This window comes from Formica exsecta, unplaced genomic scaffold (genome assembly GCF_003651465.1).
Source record: "Formica exsecta isolate Colony F162 unplaced genomic scaffold, ASM365146v1 scaffold256, whole genome shotgun sequence".
Classification (NCBI taxonomy): domain Eukaryota; kingdom Metazoa; phylum Arthropoda; class Insecta; order Hymenoptera; family Formicidae; genus Formica; species Formica exsecta.
The window spans coordinates 6947-28683 of NW_021849832.1; the positions used below are offsets into that span (position 1 = coordinate 6947).

The 21737-nt window shown below is 37.7% G+C and overlaps 1 protein-coding gene and 1 pseudogene across 1 annotated transcript in view; both read right to left on the minus strand.

Annotated features, from left to right (window-relative positions):
• Positions 1-736: 736 nt before the first annotated feature.
• LOC115236520 lies at positions 737-5818 on the minus strand (annotated as a pseudogene).
• A 2271-nt stretch (positions 5819-8089) lies between these two features.
• The window catches only part of LOC115236521, a 46202-nt gene continuing 32554 nt past the window's right edge, over positions 8090-21737 (minus strand). The window contains exon 3 of the mRNA XM_029809030.1: positions 8090-8400. Within this exon, the coding sequence (XP_029664890.1) occupies positions 8090-8400 (311 nt within the window). The remainder of the gene's footprint in view (positions 8401-21737) is intronic.

Here is a 21737-nt window from a genome sequence, read left to right on the forward strand (position 1 = left end):
TAATCAAAGATATTGTATTTACCAGCCAGAGTTCTAATCTTAACGATAGAGCCTTTCCCCAAATCAGTCTGGTTGATGTCCCCCGAACCTATGTAACACCCGCGGAGCGATAAGCTCAGCCACACACAAACACACTCATACTCACACGATTAATGTTATCACTTTCTACAAATATATAACATGTATTCAAACTTCCATTCTTTCTAATAAATAAAATTATACTTTTACTCAAATAATTAACTATTTCTTGACCTTTCTCTCAGTCCTAGTGAAAAGATTGAACAAGGTCCCATCCCGCGTAAAAGGGATTAAATTCCCCGACCGAAAAGGGACCACCAAGCGAACGTCTGAATAAACAATGTAATAGCGACCCGAACGGTCGTTTACCTGGCTTTCAGATCTAAGAGTTCGTTCGACCCGATTCTTACGTCGCAAGACGTCTGATTTCGGGATAATTAGGATACTTGTTGCGCCCTTCCATTGACTCATCCTTCTTCGAGTCTGGACGTAACAATATTGTGTGTATCGTAGGAATAATATTGAGACACAAAGGGAATATGCAAAAGCTTAAACAATCTCTCTCTCTCTCTCTCTCTCTCTCTCTTCTCACTGATTCGAAAATTAAATCCAGAAATGAAGATACTTACTACAAAATTAATGACCTTAAAGGATAAAATCGCTAAAGACACAGAAAAAGAAAAGCACCTATATATTCTTTACTTAATTACTTACTTTTATCATCTGCTTTTATATCTTTTGACCGATTTTTAGTATCTTCAACTACGTCTAATATTTTACGATATAGGTGCTTTTCTATTTCTGCATTTTTATTAATTTTATCCTTTAAGGTCATTAATTCTGTGGTAAATATCTTCATTTCTGGATTTAATTTTTGAATTTCAGTGAAGAGAGGAGGAGGGAGGGAGGGAAAGGGGGAGAGAGAGAGATTGCATAAGCTTTTGCATATGTTCCTTTGCGTCTCAATATTGTTCCTACGATGTGCACAATTGTATATAAACACTGTAACCGTATTCTTATTTTTAAATAATTATTTAATTATTTATTCGGCGGGCGGTTTTCGATGCCCAGCACACTTTTGGCGCGTACCTCGAAGATCGATTCCGCTTCAAAGATCCGAATTTACGCGAAAAAAAACAAAACCGAGTTGGGCGCCAGGTACGGCAGGCCGCACCACGTAAGACGACAGCAAACACGAGAAAAATTAGCGGAACCGATAATTAACGCGACGGCAGAATACGCGGCTAGACAGTATTCCCAAGGGGTAGAGGGGTTGACTCGGGGAACGGGAGAAAGTAGAGAATCGAGAACACGGGAGCTAAAATAAAGCCTTCAATGTTTTGAAATAGAAATAACAGTGATATATCAACAATAAAAGAATAGAGTGGTCCGTATAACCAATAGCTTTCGGTGACCGCTGATATTTTCCATGCGAACGAGATATCGTTTATTTCCGCGGAGATGGGCACGACCGCGCGCAACAGTATCGGATTACCGGACGCCTTATGTGATTTAACTCGATTTTTAGGCCGCGAAGATTTCCACCGTACGTGACTTATTCAGGCCCCGACGACTAAAGAAATCTCTCGAACGCACCGGTAATTACCTTACGCACGTCCGTGAACCCACCTCCATACCATGGACATTTTCCGATTATACGACTCGAATCGGTCCTTTAACACGGCTCGCGGTGAGCTGATATGTGTCCCGATAACAATGACGACGATATTTGCGTTGAAATACGTGAAATATATTTCGAGTGACTCGCGAAAACTAATAGCGGGCTCAACGACACCCGATAGATACTCGGTCCGATTTTTGAGAATTACGCTTTCATCTCACTCTAATTACGCATCACTTGTACAAGATAGTGGCTAACAATACACAAAAAGAATACGGAAACTATCGAGAATGACTGTGGTGTACGAGTCGCGTGACGCAATACTTTACACGATTCGGAATATCGATCGCGTGAGCGTAAAAATCCCGATAATTTTCAACATACAATAGTCACAAACGCGAAACTAACATTAATGACTGTCGGCGGCGGCGAAATAAATAGAGAGAGCCTATTTTCTATAATCCGGATGAATAGCAAGTGCCCGTCGGCCGTTGCGACGCAATCTACTCAAAATTTACAAAAATTAATTCACCAAAACGCGAGGCTCGACAACTATTAAAGGCGCGACTCATCCGAATTAATTACCTACAATAAATCGGCAACAATATCTGGTCGATGACGCTCGTCCCATCGGCAGGAATACTTCGGGTTTTCCTTCGAAAGATCCGATCTCGCTCGCATGCTCTTCGGGACGTGCGTCCTTCCTGATAGCTTGCCGAACAGTGCCGAACGAGAGCCCTGCGGGAAACACGCTGGCGCGATAAATCGCGATCGTGCCATTTGTGGCGCTTCCGCGTTACGCAGGGCCGTCATGTGGTCCTCGCGGTCCTGACTGTCCTTACTGCCGTATCGTCGGGTTCCTCGCCCCGCAATTTCCAAAAATTGTTGTTTTCCTGTTTAGAGTTGCGGGTTTTCGGCAGCGCTCGATCGGCTCTCTTTCCTATTTGATTGAATAGGTCCCGGGGTGAGAGCCGTCTCGCCGCTCCGTCTTTGGGGACTCCCTCGCTTCGCGTGGGTGGAGTGGCCGCCCCCGTTGGCTGGATGCCTACGGCCCTCCGCCTTCTCTCCTGCCGTAAAAGATAAAAGAACATGAACGGCAACAACGATAATTTTCAGCCAAGGCACCATAATAATTAAAATGATTACGACCTGGCGGTTCCCGCTTTCTGGAGATTTCGGACTCCCGCTCTCGGCCGTTCCTCTTCCTTCTTCCTTCCTTTCCGCCGGATGGAATCCCGCCGCTCGACCTTGTGCCGACAACTAACTCGCGGGCTCATCTCGAACTTACATTTTTGCTAATTATTACAACCAAAAGTCAGATCTCATCGATCTGCCTATCGGGCCGCTCTCTCCCTAAATTAGGAGGACGTAGGCCCCCGAAAAACCGCCCCCGATCGGGTCATTCGACCTTTGTGACGGGCGTCCCAAAAACGTCACGTCACAACACATATTTGTATTGTTCCTACGATACGCACAATATATATATACACATATTTGAATTTTTCATATGTAAAATATAAATGAAGAATATGTACGACTTATTAAAAAAAAGATTAAATATAGTAAATGAAAAGATTAGAATTTTTGCAATACCTTGTAACGATACTGTTACTAACGGCCTCGCGTGCCGACCAGCCGCTCACGTTAAGAGGCTCGGCGCCTATGGCGCCCCCAAACGCCTACACCCGTTACGCGATCCCACCGTGGGGACCGCCCATCCACCAAATCGCGCGAGTGGAAAATCGGCCGGCGCGTTTCGCCGGATATATATGAGTAAGGCGGCCCGACGAGCGCTTCAGTTCCTGATCTTGAGTCCTGTCCGACACAGCTCACCACATCCGAAACCGACTCCGCTAAAACCAATCAACGGAATTTACGTTGTTAGGCCGGACTTCCCGATTGCTGGAACAGCACACCTCGCACTTCCACTAAACCAGGCCACGCGCTTCCCATGGTTAGGCCGGGCTTCCCGGTTGCTGGTATGGCACCTCCTGTGACTCCGCTAAACCAGGCCACAGGCTTCCCGTGATTAGGCCGGGCTTCCCGGTTGCTGGGATGGCACACCTTGCGATTCCGCTAAACCAAGCCACGGCATTCTCATGATTAGGCCGGGTTTCCCGGTTGCTGGGACGGCACATAGATTCTAAGATCCGCCGCTTATCCGGTTCTTGTAAATACCGCGATCTACCGCTGGTAAACACCGCGACCTGCTGGAATTCGCCGCTTCATGTAAATACCGCGTAGAAACTAAGACCTGCCGTTAACCAGCACATATAGCGCTTTCTTGTAAATACCGAGATCGCGCATCTTGTATCGCCGAGACACCGGCTGCATGAGATTCGCTTGCTACGCGAACCTTGCCTGCGCCCGCTTACAACTTGCTGCTCGCACGAGCATTGCTGCGCACAACTCTTGCACAACCGTTTTGTAAATAACTTTGTTTAAATAAACCGTTTTCATTTCACCGAGGACGAATGAGTTTGAGTTTTCCCCTTCTCCCGAATCCTGGCTCCGACGAGCCTAATCCGCGGCGTCGGGAAAGGTGAACCGTCACAATCTTTTCTAAATAGTGTTTTAACATTTTGTGGTTGACACCTCGAAACATGTTTCACATTTTCTAAAGCTGCATTATGGGCTTCTGTTTTAATCAACCCAGCTGCCAAATTATTATAAACTTTTATACGATCCTCTAATAAAATCTGCAATTCAGCATCATTAACCGACTCTTCCTTCTTATTTTGATTCAAATTTGAATTACATTTATTGATGACATATATTCTAATACTCTTCGATAACATTATATTGCAAAAGGCAGCTCCATCCGAATAAACCATCAATTTCCATGTTCACGTTTCTCATTGTTTTAAAAAAATAAGTTTAACCATTATGTCAAAAAAAATTAAATAGACTAAATCTTGTCCTTAAGGTATTGTATCCTTGTTTAAAGTATTTAGACCAAGAAAATAAATAGCCTTTATTATATAATTTATAAACAAAGTTATTATCATATTTCTCTTCTTTGAGTAATGCTTTTTATTTCAGGCTCTAACTCTGATGCTTTCAATTCAATTGTTATTCGGGACCGTTTTAAGAAAAAAAACGTTGCGAATTGCAAGCAAACAGCGCGCACACAATTTGTACACTATTTACAAGAAATATATTTAATTTATAAATTATATACAGAGAAGTTGTCCTGGAGATTAACCCGCGGATTTAAGTTAAACTCGCGAATTTTTGCTTTGAGAAGCAAGCAACTTCGTTTACAAATGATAAAGAGTGCGTAGATAAATTCGATTACAGCGAAAGCGATCTGGTGCTGGGTCGCTCGAGGTCGCCTGTTTTATACCCGCGGTTTTCTAGAAGATTCTAGCTTCTCGAAATCTCGCTAATGCGTCGCGATGAGGTGATTCTAATTGTTATTTTTCTCTCGCAAGAGTCTTCTTTGTTGTGTATTTTTAGACGTTTCGAATATCATAACGATTTATGATGGCTTTGAAGGTGATCACTTTAACGAAACGATGTACGCTATACACGTTACAAGTTCAAAATTTCGAACGGACAAATAATGCTTGAAATTCATTTCGCTGATATTCAGGGATGCGATTCGGCACTTGCAGCCGTTTCGAACAATTGTATATGTAATATTTTTGATATAATTCCCACAAGATTTGTTTTATTAAAGTAAACATGCAACTCATTGCTTAGTCATTTGTAAATGATCTAAAAATATTAATACACATTAATTACATTTATATGTAAAATGTAAATAAACATTTACATATTTCCAAAAGTTGCGAGTAATTCCAGATCCTCAAAATGTTTGTGGACACTATAAAAGTGCTTCAATATGATTTTATCATTTCATTATTCTTTATAAAGCCAATTAATAAAAATGTGTATTCAATGTTGTTGTTTTTATGATATTTTTAATAGAATTTTTACCAGATTAATTTTGCTACATTAACATAAATTCATTGCATAGCCATTTGTAAATTAACCTGAAAATATTAATTATGCATTAATTACATTTGTATATAAAATTATGCATTAATTACATTTATATATAGAATATAAATAAATATTATATACATGAATACGCGTTCAGCATATAATTATCAGCTTATCAAAAACATGGTCAGCCAAAATCTCCAAATATTCCTTCAATGCCTCCATAATCATTTTCCAACAATCTATTTGTCACACATATATTAATTGATAATACACAGATTCAAGCATCGCATGTAAAGCATTTGTTCAATTTCGCTAATATAATCTAACTTTGCTTAATACGATTAAAAGAAACCATTTCTCTTCCTTGCGCTATTCCACGTTAATAATTTCTTTTCACTTTATCACTTTTCTTCCTTGTGTTGCACTATTCCGCGATATTCTCATAACCGTTAATCATTTAATCACTTTTCTTCTTATCGCATTATACTCCGCGCGTACTCTTAGGCCCGTTTTACAATAAGTCTTGTAATATCTCCTTTTTGCCTAAGACACTACGTATAATGTTGGGTGATTATTACCGACCAAACTAGCGTGTAAGATTTTGATTTAAGAATACTAATAAACAAGATCATTCCATGAGTACCGGTCTATCGTGGCACGTGTTGCCATTAGCACAGTTATAAAACTCTCTGAATTCATATTCGGCTTCTTTGTTCGGATCAAGTGATCAACATATCGGTTCATTTCTCAACGCAAGTAATCACAGTGGACAGAAAATCAGCTAATTCGGACGTACTCAAATTTTTCGCGTGTGAGAGTAGTGTCTCCCTTTTCTCAACAAAAGGAAGTGCACCGTTCTCACTTCGAATATTCACGGTCCTTCTCACATCGACTGTGAGATCTCTTACGGGTTCTCGCAAACGTTACGGCTGTAATCTCTCGATAATCGACGTAATACGCGACACTCTTTTGTTCGATTCTCCTTTTGTACGTCCTCTGCGTCATCATTTTCTTTACCTATTATTTTTGCATACACTTTTGTTATTAGTAGTTAATAAGTAGATTGTAAGGTTTAACAGCAGTTATACGAATAAACAGAATTGACAATTTTGATTAACTGTGAAGTGCGGTTCACACATTTTTTTTTTGCGTGAAAATTTGGTTCTGTCCTGCACCTCCGGAGCCAGAACTTCTCCGATCCTTTATTAAACACTTACCGTAATACTTTTATGTACAGAATAATGAGACAAATCAATTAGTATACTTTATTATAGTGTTTTGAAAAGCTCTCGAGATAAGCTACAAAAATAGTTGCATTTAAGAAAACATCGATCATATTGACTTGGCCTTGAAAAGATCACTCAAGGTCAAGTCCATATTTTCATCATGTGTCCCCCTCTGAATCTTACAACTTTTGTATAAAACATTTTTTTCATCTTGCTTACTTTGCGAGATATTTGCGTGCGTTGATTAAAATAACTCACCCTGTATATAGCCTTTTTGCTTTCTATATTTTCTCTAAATGTTGTATGAGTCTATTCGATTCATAGCATATATGTACTAAAATTAAAATTGTTATTTGATAATGCAAATATATAAGGTAGGCCAAAAGTCTGGATACATTTTGATAACTTTAGAACGGATAGAGATAGAGAATATAAATTTTGAACGATTTTGTGGGATTATAAAAGCTTTTTGACCAGGATGATGCCCACCCTCCATGAAGCAAGGGCTAGTAGTGGCTCAAAAATTTTAAATGTCATGAAGAGTCAAGTGTATACTTATTTCAACATACTTTTAAACATGAGGAAAATGTCTTTTGAAAAATGTCGCTACGACCTTCCAATCCAGAGTTATAATTATGTGAACAAAAATTGCTGTTCTTTATGTTATCAGGATCTATGGCAAGGATATGACGCATATCAAATTCCATATGTGCGTATGTTATATATTTTGCATATTTAAATGTTTTGATTGATTGCCTCATATAATTTCTTATTTTTAATGAGATAAAAAACCAACATTAATATATTAAAATAACAAAATTAGCTCCAATGAAATAAAAAATTAATAAATGGGCTTGAGAAGCAAATAGCGAATGTACAATATATTCAAGTCATAAAATCATACAATTCGCAAATATCTTAACGGATAAACCTTTGTAAAAACATTCTCATATAAATAACGATGACAAAAGTTGCGAATCGCAAAAAATAAATAAAAATTTTCAGCGAAATATTTTTAAATTATAATCTTTTTTTTATATGGAAGAAATAAAAATAAAAAAATTGTCCATTTAGCCAGATAATTAAAATTTGAATATCTCAGAAACTGGACGTTTCCGCACCTTCGCACTTGCGGCATTCGACTACATTTAGTAAGCTCTACATTCCTGTAAAATTTCATCAAAATCGGAGGTAGGTCGTATATGGAAATCTTTCCGTGTGTGTGTGTGTATGTGTGTTCTACCTTCCCTTATTTAATATATGTATAATAAGCTCACCGTAGTAGCCGTATATGCATCCGCACTACATGTCGCATTTCGCGTCTGCATCTGAGGAGATCGGAATTTATATTGTTAATGCGCAAAGCTAAAACTGACATTTGACCGCAAATATGAAAAACAAGGGTGACCATAATGCAATCAGCTGCGCTTTGCCCAAAACCACTGACGAATACAAATGGTAATTCCAAGATATAAGTAATCATGTAAGTACGCATGTTCTTGACTGCATAAAATAGATGAAAGCGATAAGGCAATAAGTAAATTACTTGGGTCATATTCTCATTGATTACTATTTTGGGGAATCCTGAAAAAAAAAATCAATTATATTAGTAATCATTTTAAATGAAAAATTGTACAATTTATAGGGGAAGATATGGTAATATTAAACAGGGTACTCGGTAAACAAAATGCGTACAGTATGCTAGCAAATTGAAATCAATTGTGTCTGCATTAGGCTTGTGATTTATTGGCAGAGCCTGTTCATAGAACCTGGGAGCAAATTGCTAGCCAAAACCGAGCAAAATTTGTACGCAATATGACGGTAAATCGGCGGCAAAAACCAAACAAGGACTGCAGATGGATGCAAATTTTACTTGGTTTTTGCAGTTAATCTGCTATCAGATTATGTCAGTAGGCTTCGTCACAGTTCTGCTCACAGTCTATCGACATAATCGAAATTAACAAACTCTGTATTAAATTTGTAGCTTTTCTTAGCTGAAAACTATTTGTAGCAAATATTGACAAAATCTATTCAAACGAACTTGATTGACTGGATAGTAACATGAAGAGGTAGACATAATTTTTCAAACTATTACAGCACAATCTATCGGTAATTATAGTAATTATAACCATTCTGTTCTATTTCAATCACTAGAAAGTACAGGCGTCAATATCATAATAATAATATTTTATTTTATGCCTGTTTCATATTACCATCCCACTTTTCAAGACTCATATTTTGCAATATGTTAACAAAATTTTTTGTACTCTTCCAACAATTATTTTCCTTTCTAATTACTAATAATACATGATAAGAGATATATTTGCTAACACTTTTGACGATCATTAATGCAACAATTACATTTAAAATTAAGTATTTTATTTAAAATAAAAAAGTACATATTGTCATCTTTTCTTCTATTTTTACAGTTCTTTCAAGTTTAGAAATTTATGCCGCTTTAAGAGTGAGAATATAATTTTCTATATCAGATTAAAAGAAAATAATAATAAAATTATAAGATATATAGAGTGTAAACTGAAATGTTTGTATATAAACTTGAGAGTGAGTTCTACGCGCATCAGAACAATAAAAGATATTACAAAAATAATTACAAAAATTTTGAAAGAATTCATTACAATCTATTAAAATTGAGATTTATTATTAATTACATATCTCTTTATTTTATGTTTTTAATATACTTTTGATATACTTATTTACCAAAACCGTATGTAAATGTAACCGTATGTTAAATTATTTTGTAGAAAATATATTGTGTGCATATTTTTGAGATGTATAACATCCCTGATATTTTTTATTGCATGCAACAATCTATAGATGTGCAGAGGTGTGTGTAAAAGAGGATATTTTAAGAATATCTTCTTTAAAATATAAAGCTGTTATTGTGTTTCCAAGTAGCAAAATACTAACAATATAACAGCAAAAAAAATTAATTATAACTTTGCAGCAGATTCCGTATATGCAGCAGGTTCCGTTTATGTGCTGCGTCCTCATTAAATTTAATTTCTGGCAGCACGACTTGTCGTATATCATGACATGCAATATATCATGACAGTAAAAATGCAACAAAAATGAAGTATTGTTTGCTATACATCGTTACAACAGATACGTAGCAAATAATTAGCAAGGTCTATTACATTGGTCACTGACGGCAGAAATACAGCAGAAATCAAGCATGATCTGCTGTCATACCGTGATAGTAGAAACATAGCAAGAATGCAGCATAACCTATCTATCCAAAGACATGTTAATATCATATTCCAAATCACGCGCAACAACAGCGAAGTGACCGTGTATTTATACACGAATCGCCGAAGTTGAGAGTGAATTTAGATTATGGGTCTCATCGTCAGTAAACGATTAGGCCAATTGAGTTCTTAATAGAAAAATAACTTGGATCTTAATTGTATAAGAAAATATATCTTTATTTTTGCTTTATGCGTCCTAATAAGCAGAGATATTATGATGCAAAGTTTTAATGTGAAAATTTATGTTCAAGAAACGTCCACGTCGTCATCGTACACACACACATACGCGCGCGCGCACACGGTGTGCACAATTAAGGGCACTATCTTTTGACACAAGTAAAAATTAATTTAATGTAAAAACGGTAATACAACAAATATAGCATTATAATTTCGTTTTCACTAAAAATAAAATGGATCATATTTTGTACATCTTTCTCTTAAAATTATGCTTTCAAATTGCAGATTACACAGTTCAACAAAAAATATTTTTTAACCCAGATGAAAATAACTGACGGAAATTATAATAAAAATTATACTGAAATAATACTGAATGACATATTAAAAGCTCAATTAATTGATTCCTTTTCATTACAATTTTATTAAAATTTAAATTCGTTAAAAATTGATTTTATTTGGCAAATTTTAATAAAAGTGCAGTTGTTTACTAAATTTCACAAAAACCTAAACGGCAGAGTAAGATTGCAAACATATTGCAGAATAATTTGATTGAAAGATTACAATATCGCAAATCTGTTGCAAAACATTGCTACATCATTGCTCTAAGATAGCGGCAATGCCGCAATTAAGATGTACGTCTTTACAAAATTGTAATAAAATTATAGCATCGTTACAATGCAACTTATTTGTAATAATGCAGTACATAGGTGCCATTTTAATATTTACAAATTTCCAAACTGGCTTACATATCTGTAATTACAAATATTACTTTATACAGGGTGTTCGATAATAACCGTATCATTTTTCGTGTGCAGGTAGAGTAGGTAAAACTGAGGATAAAAGTCCTTTACTATTTTGTGATTTTTGTAATAATTATTGAGAAATTATAATTTTAAAAAATCGCCCAATTTGCGCGAATATAAGCGCGCAGTGAGAAGGGATAGCCTATTGATATGTAGTTGCTAGGATGCTAGAATCTAGCGTTATATACTGCTCGTACGTAACTGTTGTCATTTGTAGAGCGCTCCTTTCAAAACTTCGTCGCACGCTTAGCGATTGCGTACTTTTAGGCTATCTCTTCTCGCCGCGCGCTTATACTCGAGCGATTTGGTCAATCTTTTTTAATTAATTTCTCAATAATTATTACAAAAATCGCAAATTGGTAAAGGACTTTTCTTCTCGATTTCATCTGCTCTACCTGCACATGAGAGGAAATACGGTTATTATATCGGACATTCTGTATACATACATATACATATGCAGAACAATATACATATACATATACATATACATATACATATACATATACATATACAGAATAGATAAGAAAGTTTAGATAAATCTTAATAACTTTAGAACGGATATAGATAGAGGGTTGAAATTTTGAGGGATTTTATGAGATCATAAAAGTTATCTTTTAGGGTGGCGCCCATTTTCAACCCATAAAGCAAGAGAGTGGGTGTAGCTCAAAAATCTTAAATGGCATGTAGGGTAAAGTGGGCACACATTTGAAAATGTTTTCAAAGAAGAGAAAAATAGTGTGGGTGGGGGTGTATATGGTCGTGTGTGTGTTTATATTAGTAAATGTTCGAAATGTTGACCTTGTACAGTGAGCCAATCAATGATAACAATTGCAGTAAAGAGTTCCCAATATTTTGGGGGTAATTAATGCCACTTCAGTGGTAATTGGGTGTCGCAAGTCCTATCCATATTTTAAAGTTTGGTTTTGTAAACCCAGTCTTTTAAATAACCCCAAAAGAAAAAATTTAGCGGGTCAAGAGACACAGTAATGTCTCGCGCTAAGTCTTATGAAGCAATAGCGAGGCATACCGGGTATTTATACGCGAGTCGGCCAGTTGCGAGTACCTTAGATTTAGATTATTGGACCACAATAACTGCTAAATCGATCGTATTTTTAATAGGCTTAATCGATAGCTTGGGTTTGAATAATTAAAAGTGTTTTTATTTTTTTTCTACATATATCGTGAACGGAGGTATATGACGCAAAGTCGAAATGTATAAAATTTTTACTAAGATACGTCTCCATTGTCATCGCCGCCCAAGTCCTTAATGCGCATGCGCGAAAGTTATGCAGGTGGCGCATTCGCCTTAAGGGCCTCCGCACAATAAAAGAAATAAGGAACAGGGAATAGAGAACAGAGAACAACCGCATTGGAGGGAATGCGCGCACAACACTTGTGCGTTAATTAAGACTGCGTTAACAAGGCTGATGTTACTGTTCGCTTTTGACAGGTATAAGTTAATAAATTTGCAATGCAAGAGTGCATTATTTTATCATAAAAATAGTAGAGATACTTTATAAAAGTATCGTGGAATAGTGCAAGGAAGAGTAAGAATATTGCGGAATAGTGCAAAGAGGAGTATCAAGAGATACAGTAGCGTCTCGCGAAGCAAAGATCGCGCGCAGCAACGGCAAGACACATTGTGTAAGAGTATCGCAAAATAATGTAACAAGAAGAAAAATAATAATCCTTAATCATAAATCCTAATCATAAAATGATTAAAGTAAAGTGATAAGAAATTATGGCACGATTACGATAACTACGGCCCCCTATTTGAAAAGTCGTTTCTGAAAGCATTTTTGAAGAGAAACACAAGAAAAATAGTAAAGAAATTTTCCGACCAATAATTTTCAAGATATATCACTTTAAAGTATTGGACATGATAATAAAACATTACAAAACGGACCCAATGACCATGACCTTGACATATGTTGTGAAGAACACTGTCGCGAGTATCTTCCATGTGTAGCTTAGAATCGCCATTATGTGGACACACTATTAAAATCACACTACAAAAACACAACTTTCGTTTTTTAAATTCAACGCGTTATAACGCGTTATAACAGTTGAGCGTACTTTTGCGGTAATCTCTTGTTACGCGTATGTACACAACACGCGCGACTGAGACTGAGTATCTGCCGCGCACTGATATGATCGCGTGTGCCTGCCTGCATGTGTGTGTGTGCATGGTACAGTCAACTTATTCCCCGATACATACATATATACTGTGACGTGACGTTTTTGAAACGTCCGTCACAAGGGTCGAATGACCAGATCGGGGGCGGTTTTTCGGGGGCCTGCGTCCTCTCTATTTAGAGAGAGAGCGGCCCAATCGTCAGATCGACGAGATCTGACTTTTGGTTAGTAATATTTATTGCAAATGTAAGCTCGAGATGAGCCCGCGAGTTGGTTGTCGGCACGAGATCGAGCGGCGGGATCCCATCCGGCGGAAGGAAAGGAAGAGAGAAGAGGAGCGGCCGAGAGCGGGAGTCCGAGACTTTCAACCACGCGTTTTGGGTGAATTAACTTTGTGAATATTTGTGGTAGATTATGTCGCACGGCCGACGGGCACACGTCGCTCATCCGAATTAGATATAATGGGCTCTCTCTGTTCATTTTGCCGCCGCCGACAGTCAGTAATGTTAGTCTCGCGTTTGTAATTAGTACGTGTTGTAAAGTATCGGGATTTTCACGCTCGCGCGATCGATATTCCGGATCGCGCAAAGTATTGCGTCGTACGGCTCGTACACCACAGTCGTCACCGATAGTTTTCGTAGTCCTTTTGTGTATTATTAGCAGTTATTTTGTACCCGCTACGCGTAATTAGAGTGAGGAGAAAGCGCAATTCTCCGGTATCGAACAGAGTATCTATCGGGTGTTTGTGATCCCGTCGTTAGTTTTCGCGAGTCACCCGAATAATATAGTTAATGTGATAATTTATATTATTTCTTTGGAATACGTTAGTAACGAGTAAATGAAATATTTATTTGTGTGAATTGTGTGAGGAAAAATATTATTTCTTGCTTTCGTATTTCATCTCTTTTATTCTCGGGGCTACGTGGCAGCTTTCTTTTGAAAATAATATTCACCTTATACGATTCGCGGTGTTGATGTTTTGAGATCTGTACGCCTGTGCCTAAGAATAATACAGATAATAATCTTTTGAATAGAAATTGATTGTGTTTGCTCGACATCGCCGATCACATTTATCTTGCTTATTTTGTTATGTTTAATATTTATACGATGTGTCTCACTATTTATCGATATTGAAATGTTATTTATTATGAATGTTGGAATGTTTCCTTTTGTATATTTGTGCTAACCATATTTTTTTCAGTTTTGTTGCAAATCGCCAAATTTGGCTATAAATTATAGTAATTACCACCGGGTAAATTAGTAATAGGGGGAATCCATGAAATTTCGGACATTGGGCTTTCGTGTGACTATTAAATAATATCAGAACGGAAAATTTCCGTTATTTGGCTGCTTCTGAGATTCGTTCGCTCGAGAATCGTGTTGGGTGACCGCGTATAGTTGACGTACGTTTTTGTTCCTTTTTTTTTTGTTCGGCCAATTATTGCATAGTTGTCGTGTGTGTCGAGTGCCTAAGCGGTTCGCGCCCTCGGGGATTAGCGTATACTCGGATAAAATTTCTGGCTGTCGCATCATTAGGCTTAGGGAGTTCGCTGCACAGTTATAGTAAATATGCATATTAGCGCCGACCTCACCGATTTCAATGACCTTGACATATGTTGTCAAGGACATGACTCTAAGTAACTTGCAAAAAATTTTAGCCGTCGCTCGTTGTTTATTACAAAGTTATTAACAATCGAAGATAGTGACCGACCGAAGTGAGGTTCCACATGGGTTTACAACTTTCCACGCAAAGCGAAGTGTATTTGGCAAAACGATGGAAAATGTGCGCAATCATGTTAATATTAAGCTCGTGACTCATTGGGATGGAAGATATGGCGCAGAGGCGATGATCGCAAAACCAAATTTTCATAGTATAAGCATGTTTTCGGAGAATCTGATCGCCGTTGAATTGCATAATCTCGAAGTTAAATTTAATAAACCAATCTACGTGGGTATGTGTATATTCGACATATTCAAGACATGTTCCTATGAGTTTCACCACGATTATATGGTACCTATGTATCGAGAGAAATACGTACCAGATCGCCTACTTTGAATCTTGCTGGTGCCGCAATCTTTACGTTGCTGTATACCGTATTTAAAAGTTTATCGGCGATCGCGGGGGTAACATCGATAGGCCTCATACCGATAATGCGATGTATTCGCGCATTGTACTCTCCAACGAGCCAGGGCAACGCGCGGATCCACTTGTAATTTCCATTAAGCGTAAACATTTTCCACATATTGTTCCTTAACGTTCGGTTGAATCGTTCCACAACCGAGGCTTTCATGATAGAGTACGTCGAATAACGATTAATGTTGTATGTCTTCATGAGTTTCTGTACATTTGCGTTGTAAAATTCTTTTCCTCTGTCGGTTTGAAAATTTTTCGGGCATCTTCCATCGTCTCGAATTATCTTTGCGATCGTATTCGACATCTCGTTTCCACTCTTACTCTTGAGCGCTACAGTCCACGCATACTTGCTCAACACATCGATAACTGTGACTATGTAGTTGTAGCCTTTGTTGAATCATGCATATGGACGCATCTCGACCACGTCCGCCTGCCACAGATCGTCGTATCCGTGTACTAGATATTGATGTCGAATCATCAATAAGCGCGTCTAGTAGACTAACACACCGCCGCGAATTCTCACTAACATCATACGATTCAAATATCTTTGACCCCGACAAAATCTATCGTACTCAAGACATGTATAACTTAAACGCTTCTGCATCGCAACCCATCACATCAGAAGATATCGATGAGGGAATTAAGCGATTACGAGAAGAAGCAAATAGAAACGCGGTACAATCAAACGCGTAAGCTCAATACAAAACGCAGAAAGAAACAGACGAAGCAGCCGACGACCTTAGGGACATATTGCGGGAAATGAGAGAGGAAATGAGACGGGAAATTAGAAGTATGCATGCCGAGACATACGATTTAAGAATGAGAGGACCGCAACCCCGACAAAACAATGAGCATAGAACTCCGCCGGGAGAAAGAACCGAAACCGCGTACGAGTCCACACCCGAAGATGTACGACATCGAAGAGGACACGGATTTTTACCATTAAAAGAGGCTCGCGGAATGATTCCGGAATTCGACGGATCGCCAAATAAATTGCAAGAATTTTTGAGCGCGACTACATATGCAGTAGAACATATTGACCCATTAGACGAAGTAACGCTATTAGGAGCAGTATTATGCACGAAATTAAAAAGCAGAGCGATGCTAGACTTTCAAACGCGTAAAATTCAAGATTTCGCACAGTTGAAACAAGAATTAGAGGTCTGTTACGCAAGCAAAAAGAGTACGACCCATCTACAAATTGAATTTAACACGCTAAAACAGAAGAACGGAGAAAGCGCGCGAACTTACGGACTTAGAGCCGACAAACTAGCCATGGAGCTATACGAATCGATGATGGAAGGACGTCATCATACAGTAGATAATAAACGCGCAATCATGGAAATAATACAACAACAAGCCTTAGAAAATTTCCAAATAGGATTGCAAGACGAAATTAAAACAATTGTTCGATCGCGAGGATATGCTACGTTGCAAGAAGCAATAGCAGCGGCCAGCGCGGAAGAAAAGGTTAAAGGACCGTCCGCGACCGGCACGCGAAGCAAAATCAATTTTACACCGACCTATAAACAGGAAAATCAAACGAATGTAAAATGTCAAAAATGCGGAAAAACCGGGCATTACGGTCGAGATTGTCGAACTAGCCGATACGCGAATCGATTTTCATTGCCGAAACCCGATAGACAACCCCGCGTAAATACGATAAATAAATATTGCAATTATTGCAAAAAATCCGGACACGATCGCGAAGAATGTTGGTTATTACACGGACGACCCAATAGAGATCAATCGAGCCGAACCAAACAATATAATTCGCGACCGGAAAATAAAAACCGCAAGAATAGCGAGCAAGGAAAAAAGAAATTTAACTCCGCGCAAAGTAGCGATGAGGAGGAAAGGAACGAAAGAAAATCGCACCGACCTGCAATTGAATATCAAGTATCACACTTTAAAAATACGCCGCATATACAGACAGGATTGGACCTTGTCACATTACCAATGCGAGAAGCGAAACGCGAAAAAATAAATTTGCTATTCGATACAGGAGCCGCAATATCACTAATTAAAGTGAAACATTTAAAAGGCGAAACGTTAATAAAAGAAGAAAAGATAACGCTCACCGGCGTAACGGGACATAAAATATGTACAATTGGAAAATTTAAGGCGACAATAACTCTGGAAAAGCGCCGAATCAAGCATACTATGTACGTTGTTCGCACTTTCCATTTCAAATATCCGCAGAAAATTGGAGAACAATCGAAAAGTTCTTAACAATTAGCGCGTATTACGATAATACAAATATATTTACGATTATAAAAATTCCGCTGATCACATACCCCGAGTATGAAATAATAAAGTCAATCCCATTACCTACGCACAAATTCAATAATACATTTATATTTATAAAAGTAAACCAACCGATAATAGCGATAGACGTAGATAGCCGAACGTATTTTACGCCTACCGAAAACGATCTAAATAAATGCGTGCGAAATAATGACCAATATGTTTGCGAACAAAATTATCCCATACATTATTTAGACGAAGGAGCGCTATGCGAAGTACAAGAAAACACGCTTGTTGCATTGAAAAACTATATATTAAAAATTATAAAAATTATTATATATATAAAAAGATTGATAGTCGAACGTATTTTACGCCTACCGAAAACGATCTAAATAAATGCGTGCGAAATAATGACCAATATGTTTGCGAACAAAATTATCCCATACATTATTTAGACGAAGGAGCGCTATGCGAAGTACAAGCGTATGTACAGTTAGAGACATACACAAACAATTGTAATATTCGACACATACACACGAATACAACAATATGGACAGCGCTGAGTAATGCGAACTCATGGTTATACTCTACACGAGCAAACCAACCGATCGAAATAACGTGCGAAAACGACGCAACGCGAAAACTAGAAATAAAAAGAAGCGGACAAATCACATTAAAGGAAAAATGTAAATTAACGACGCAAGACGTCATAATACGGACAAAAAAGCCCGCGGTAATAACAATCGTATAGACAAATCTACCAGATTACAATCTTACGATGACACATGACAAACGAAACGAAAAAAATTAGACCGATAAAACTACGAAAAGTCATTAGAAACTCGACAGAATTAAGGGACCTAAGCGAAAGACTTGACGAAACAAACGAAGACTTAAATAACAATTATTTTACTACGAACACATTATATATCCCGTAGCTTTAAGTTGCACAGGAATAATAGTAATAATAATAATTACCATAATAGCAATTATGTACGTCAAGAAAAAATATAAGACAGAAAAGAAAAAACTACCAGAAACTAATATAAATCCGATGTGCAAACCGAAAATAATTCAAGAGCACATCTACGGCACCGCAAGCGGATCGAATAGAACAGCTGAGATAGAAACTGACACCGCGATAACTAACACTGCGATGCTATATTGAAATAAGGTAGATATAAGAAACAATTATAAAATGCGAATAATGTATAACGAAAAATATGTAGACGAAAATTCACGTAGAGTTAATTTTCTTTTTCCAAAGGGGGAGGGATGTCGTAACCCGACCAATTTCTCAATATATTAAAAGATAAAACAAGTAAAATAAAGTAGAACAGAAAAGATTGAGAAAGAGCTGATTCGCGACCTTGTGTCAAAGCCGGAGGCTGTCTGACACAGAGCGTTATCGCCTACGTAATTTCTTAGTAATCCATTCCATTGATAGTATGAGTTGTTCGGTGTTCCCAACGATAATCCAAATTTATTAATCGACATTTCGATACAAACAATATTGACAGACTGACTCGTTTCGCCGACGCATAGATTAATTTATAATAAGGCCAGCTTCGTAAAGTTCCTCGATAATTGATAATATTTCATTGTCGTGGGCATTGTTGCCGGCTTGACGCGAAGCTTCCAGCAATCGCAAGTGATCTACCAACTCGTTGGGATCATTCCAATGCACGTAATCGATCTTATTATCGTTTAACGTCATAGCGCGCGGTATGTTTATACCTCTTCCAGCTTTTTTTCCAGGCGCTATTATATTTTTAATAGAGATTAATGGCGCTATTATATTTTTATACTTGTATCCCTTGTTACTTAACAATGGATTATGCATATCATTGCCACGTCTATGCGCATTTGTCGCCAGTAATATATTTTTGTATTTAATTTTATCATCGTCATTGTATACGTCACCGTCGGGTATTCTCTTGAAAATCAACTCGTAGAGACCTGGTGTTCCCACGTATCTTATTCCACCGATAATTATATTGTCATCTTTATCCACATCAAAAATTTTATCACCAAGCATCATTCCTTCGTTGCAAAATTTAACAGCGTAAACCTAATCCATACTGTTGATTTTATCTTGACACTAAATAGCTCCCACATATTTTTGCCCTAGTGGGCCCAAGTGTGCGCGCAACGTACTTTGACCCTTGGACGTTTGTCATAGATGTTGAACCGACGTAACACGCGTTTCAGGCGTGATTTCGAAAATTTCTTCCACATATGGGGACGGTCTTTCGTACAATATTTGACTCAATTGTACATTTTTTATCGGAGTAGAAGTAACTACATTCGATAATTGTTTCATTCGCTTACGTTTTGATTGATTTGGAGTAGAAGTTATTAGCGAATCGTTCAATGATATATTTGACCTTGTTCGCTGTGTTCCAGACTCTTTTTTCAGATGCTTGTCTTCGAGCATACTCGATGATTCGATTTTCGCTTCATTAGATTCCACATTGATTGTATTTTCAACAAGTTGTTTTAGAGGTTCGATAATTGGTTTAAAGTGCCTCTCCAATGCGACGACTTCCTCCATTTGACCGGTTTTTAAAGAACGATATTTTTTGCGGATCGATTCGCTCGTTTTTACAATCTCTCTCGCAATCTTCTCACGATCGTCACTGTCAATCGTCGTCGTCATGTTGCGCTCGGACAAAAATTTTTAGACGTTGCTCGATCGACGTATCGATAGCGACTAACCACTTTACGATATTGCAAAATCGTTAAATCCTTTTCGATATCGTCCATCAGTCTGTAAGCTGTCTTTATCAATCACTACAAATCCATATAATATATTTTTGTATTTAATTATATCATCGTCATTGTATACGTCACCGTCGGGTATTCTCTTGAAAATCAATTCGTAGAGACCTGGTGTTCCCACATATCTTATTCCATCGATAATTATATTGTCATCTTTATCCACATCAAAAATTTTATTACCAAGCATCATTCCTTCGTTGCAAAATTTAACACCGTAAACATAATCCATACTGTTATTTTTATCTTGACTCAAAATAGCTCCCACATATTTTTGCCCTAGTGGGCCCAAGTGTGCGCGCAATGTACTTTGACCCTCGGACGTTTGTAATAGATGTTGAACCGACGTCACAAGCGTTTCAGGCGTGGTTTCGAAAATTTCTTCCACATACGGAGACGATCTTTCGTACATTATTTGACTCGATTGTACATCTTTTATCGGAGTAGAAGTAACCACATTCGATAATTGTTTCATTCGCTTACGTTTTGATTGATTTGGAGTAGAAGTTATTAGCGAATCGTTCAATGATATATTTGACCTTGTTCGCTTTGTTCCAGACTTTTTTCAGATGTTTGTCTTCGAGCATACTCGATGGTTCGATTTTCGCTTCATTAGATTCCACATTGATTGTATTTTCGACAAGTTGTTTTAGAGGTTCGATAATTGGTTTAAAGTGCCTCTCCAATGCGACGTCTTCCTCCATTTGACCGGTTTTTAAAGAACGATATTTTTTGCGGATTGATTCGCTCGTTTTTACAATCTCTCTCGCAATCTTCTCGCGACCGTCACTGTCAATCGTCGTCGTCATGTTGCGCTCGGACGTAAATTTTTAGATGTTGCTCGATTGATGTATCAATAGCGACTAACCACTTTACGGTATTGCAAAATCGTTAAATCCTTTTCGATATCGTCCATTAGTCTGTAAACTGTCTTTATCAATCACTACAAATCCATACTTGTGTTGCCAACATTTCCGACAAAAATCGAAAATCGTTGTAAGACATGTCAGTATTTACATGATCGTTGTATACATGTTTCAAGTTTGTACCATCTTGTTTAAATAAAATCAGTAAATTTGCATTGTCCCGTATAAGATGCTTGGGTATCTTGGCATACGTTTGACAAAGATAGAAACAGTCGACGCTCGAGTGTCGACCCATTGCAAAGTACTCTCTTTACTCTCTTAGCTTATCGCATACCACGTCGTCAAAGATAAAAATGGAATTCAGAAGCGCCTCACTCGGTGGAATAACGTTACTATTATTGGAGAATGTAAAATAACCAATTTCATCGATCGATAATAGCAAATTTTCCAAGTATCGATATTTCGGTTGTTGAAGTGATTTCGAGTATACGTACACATTCTCGAAACGTACACC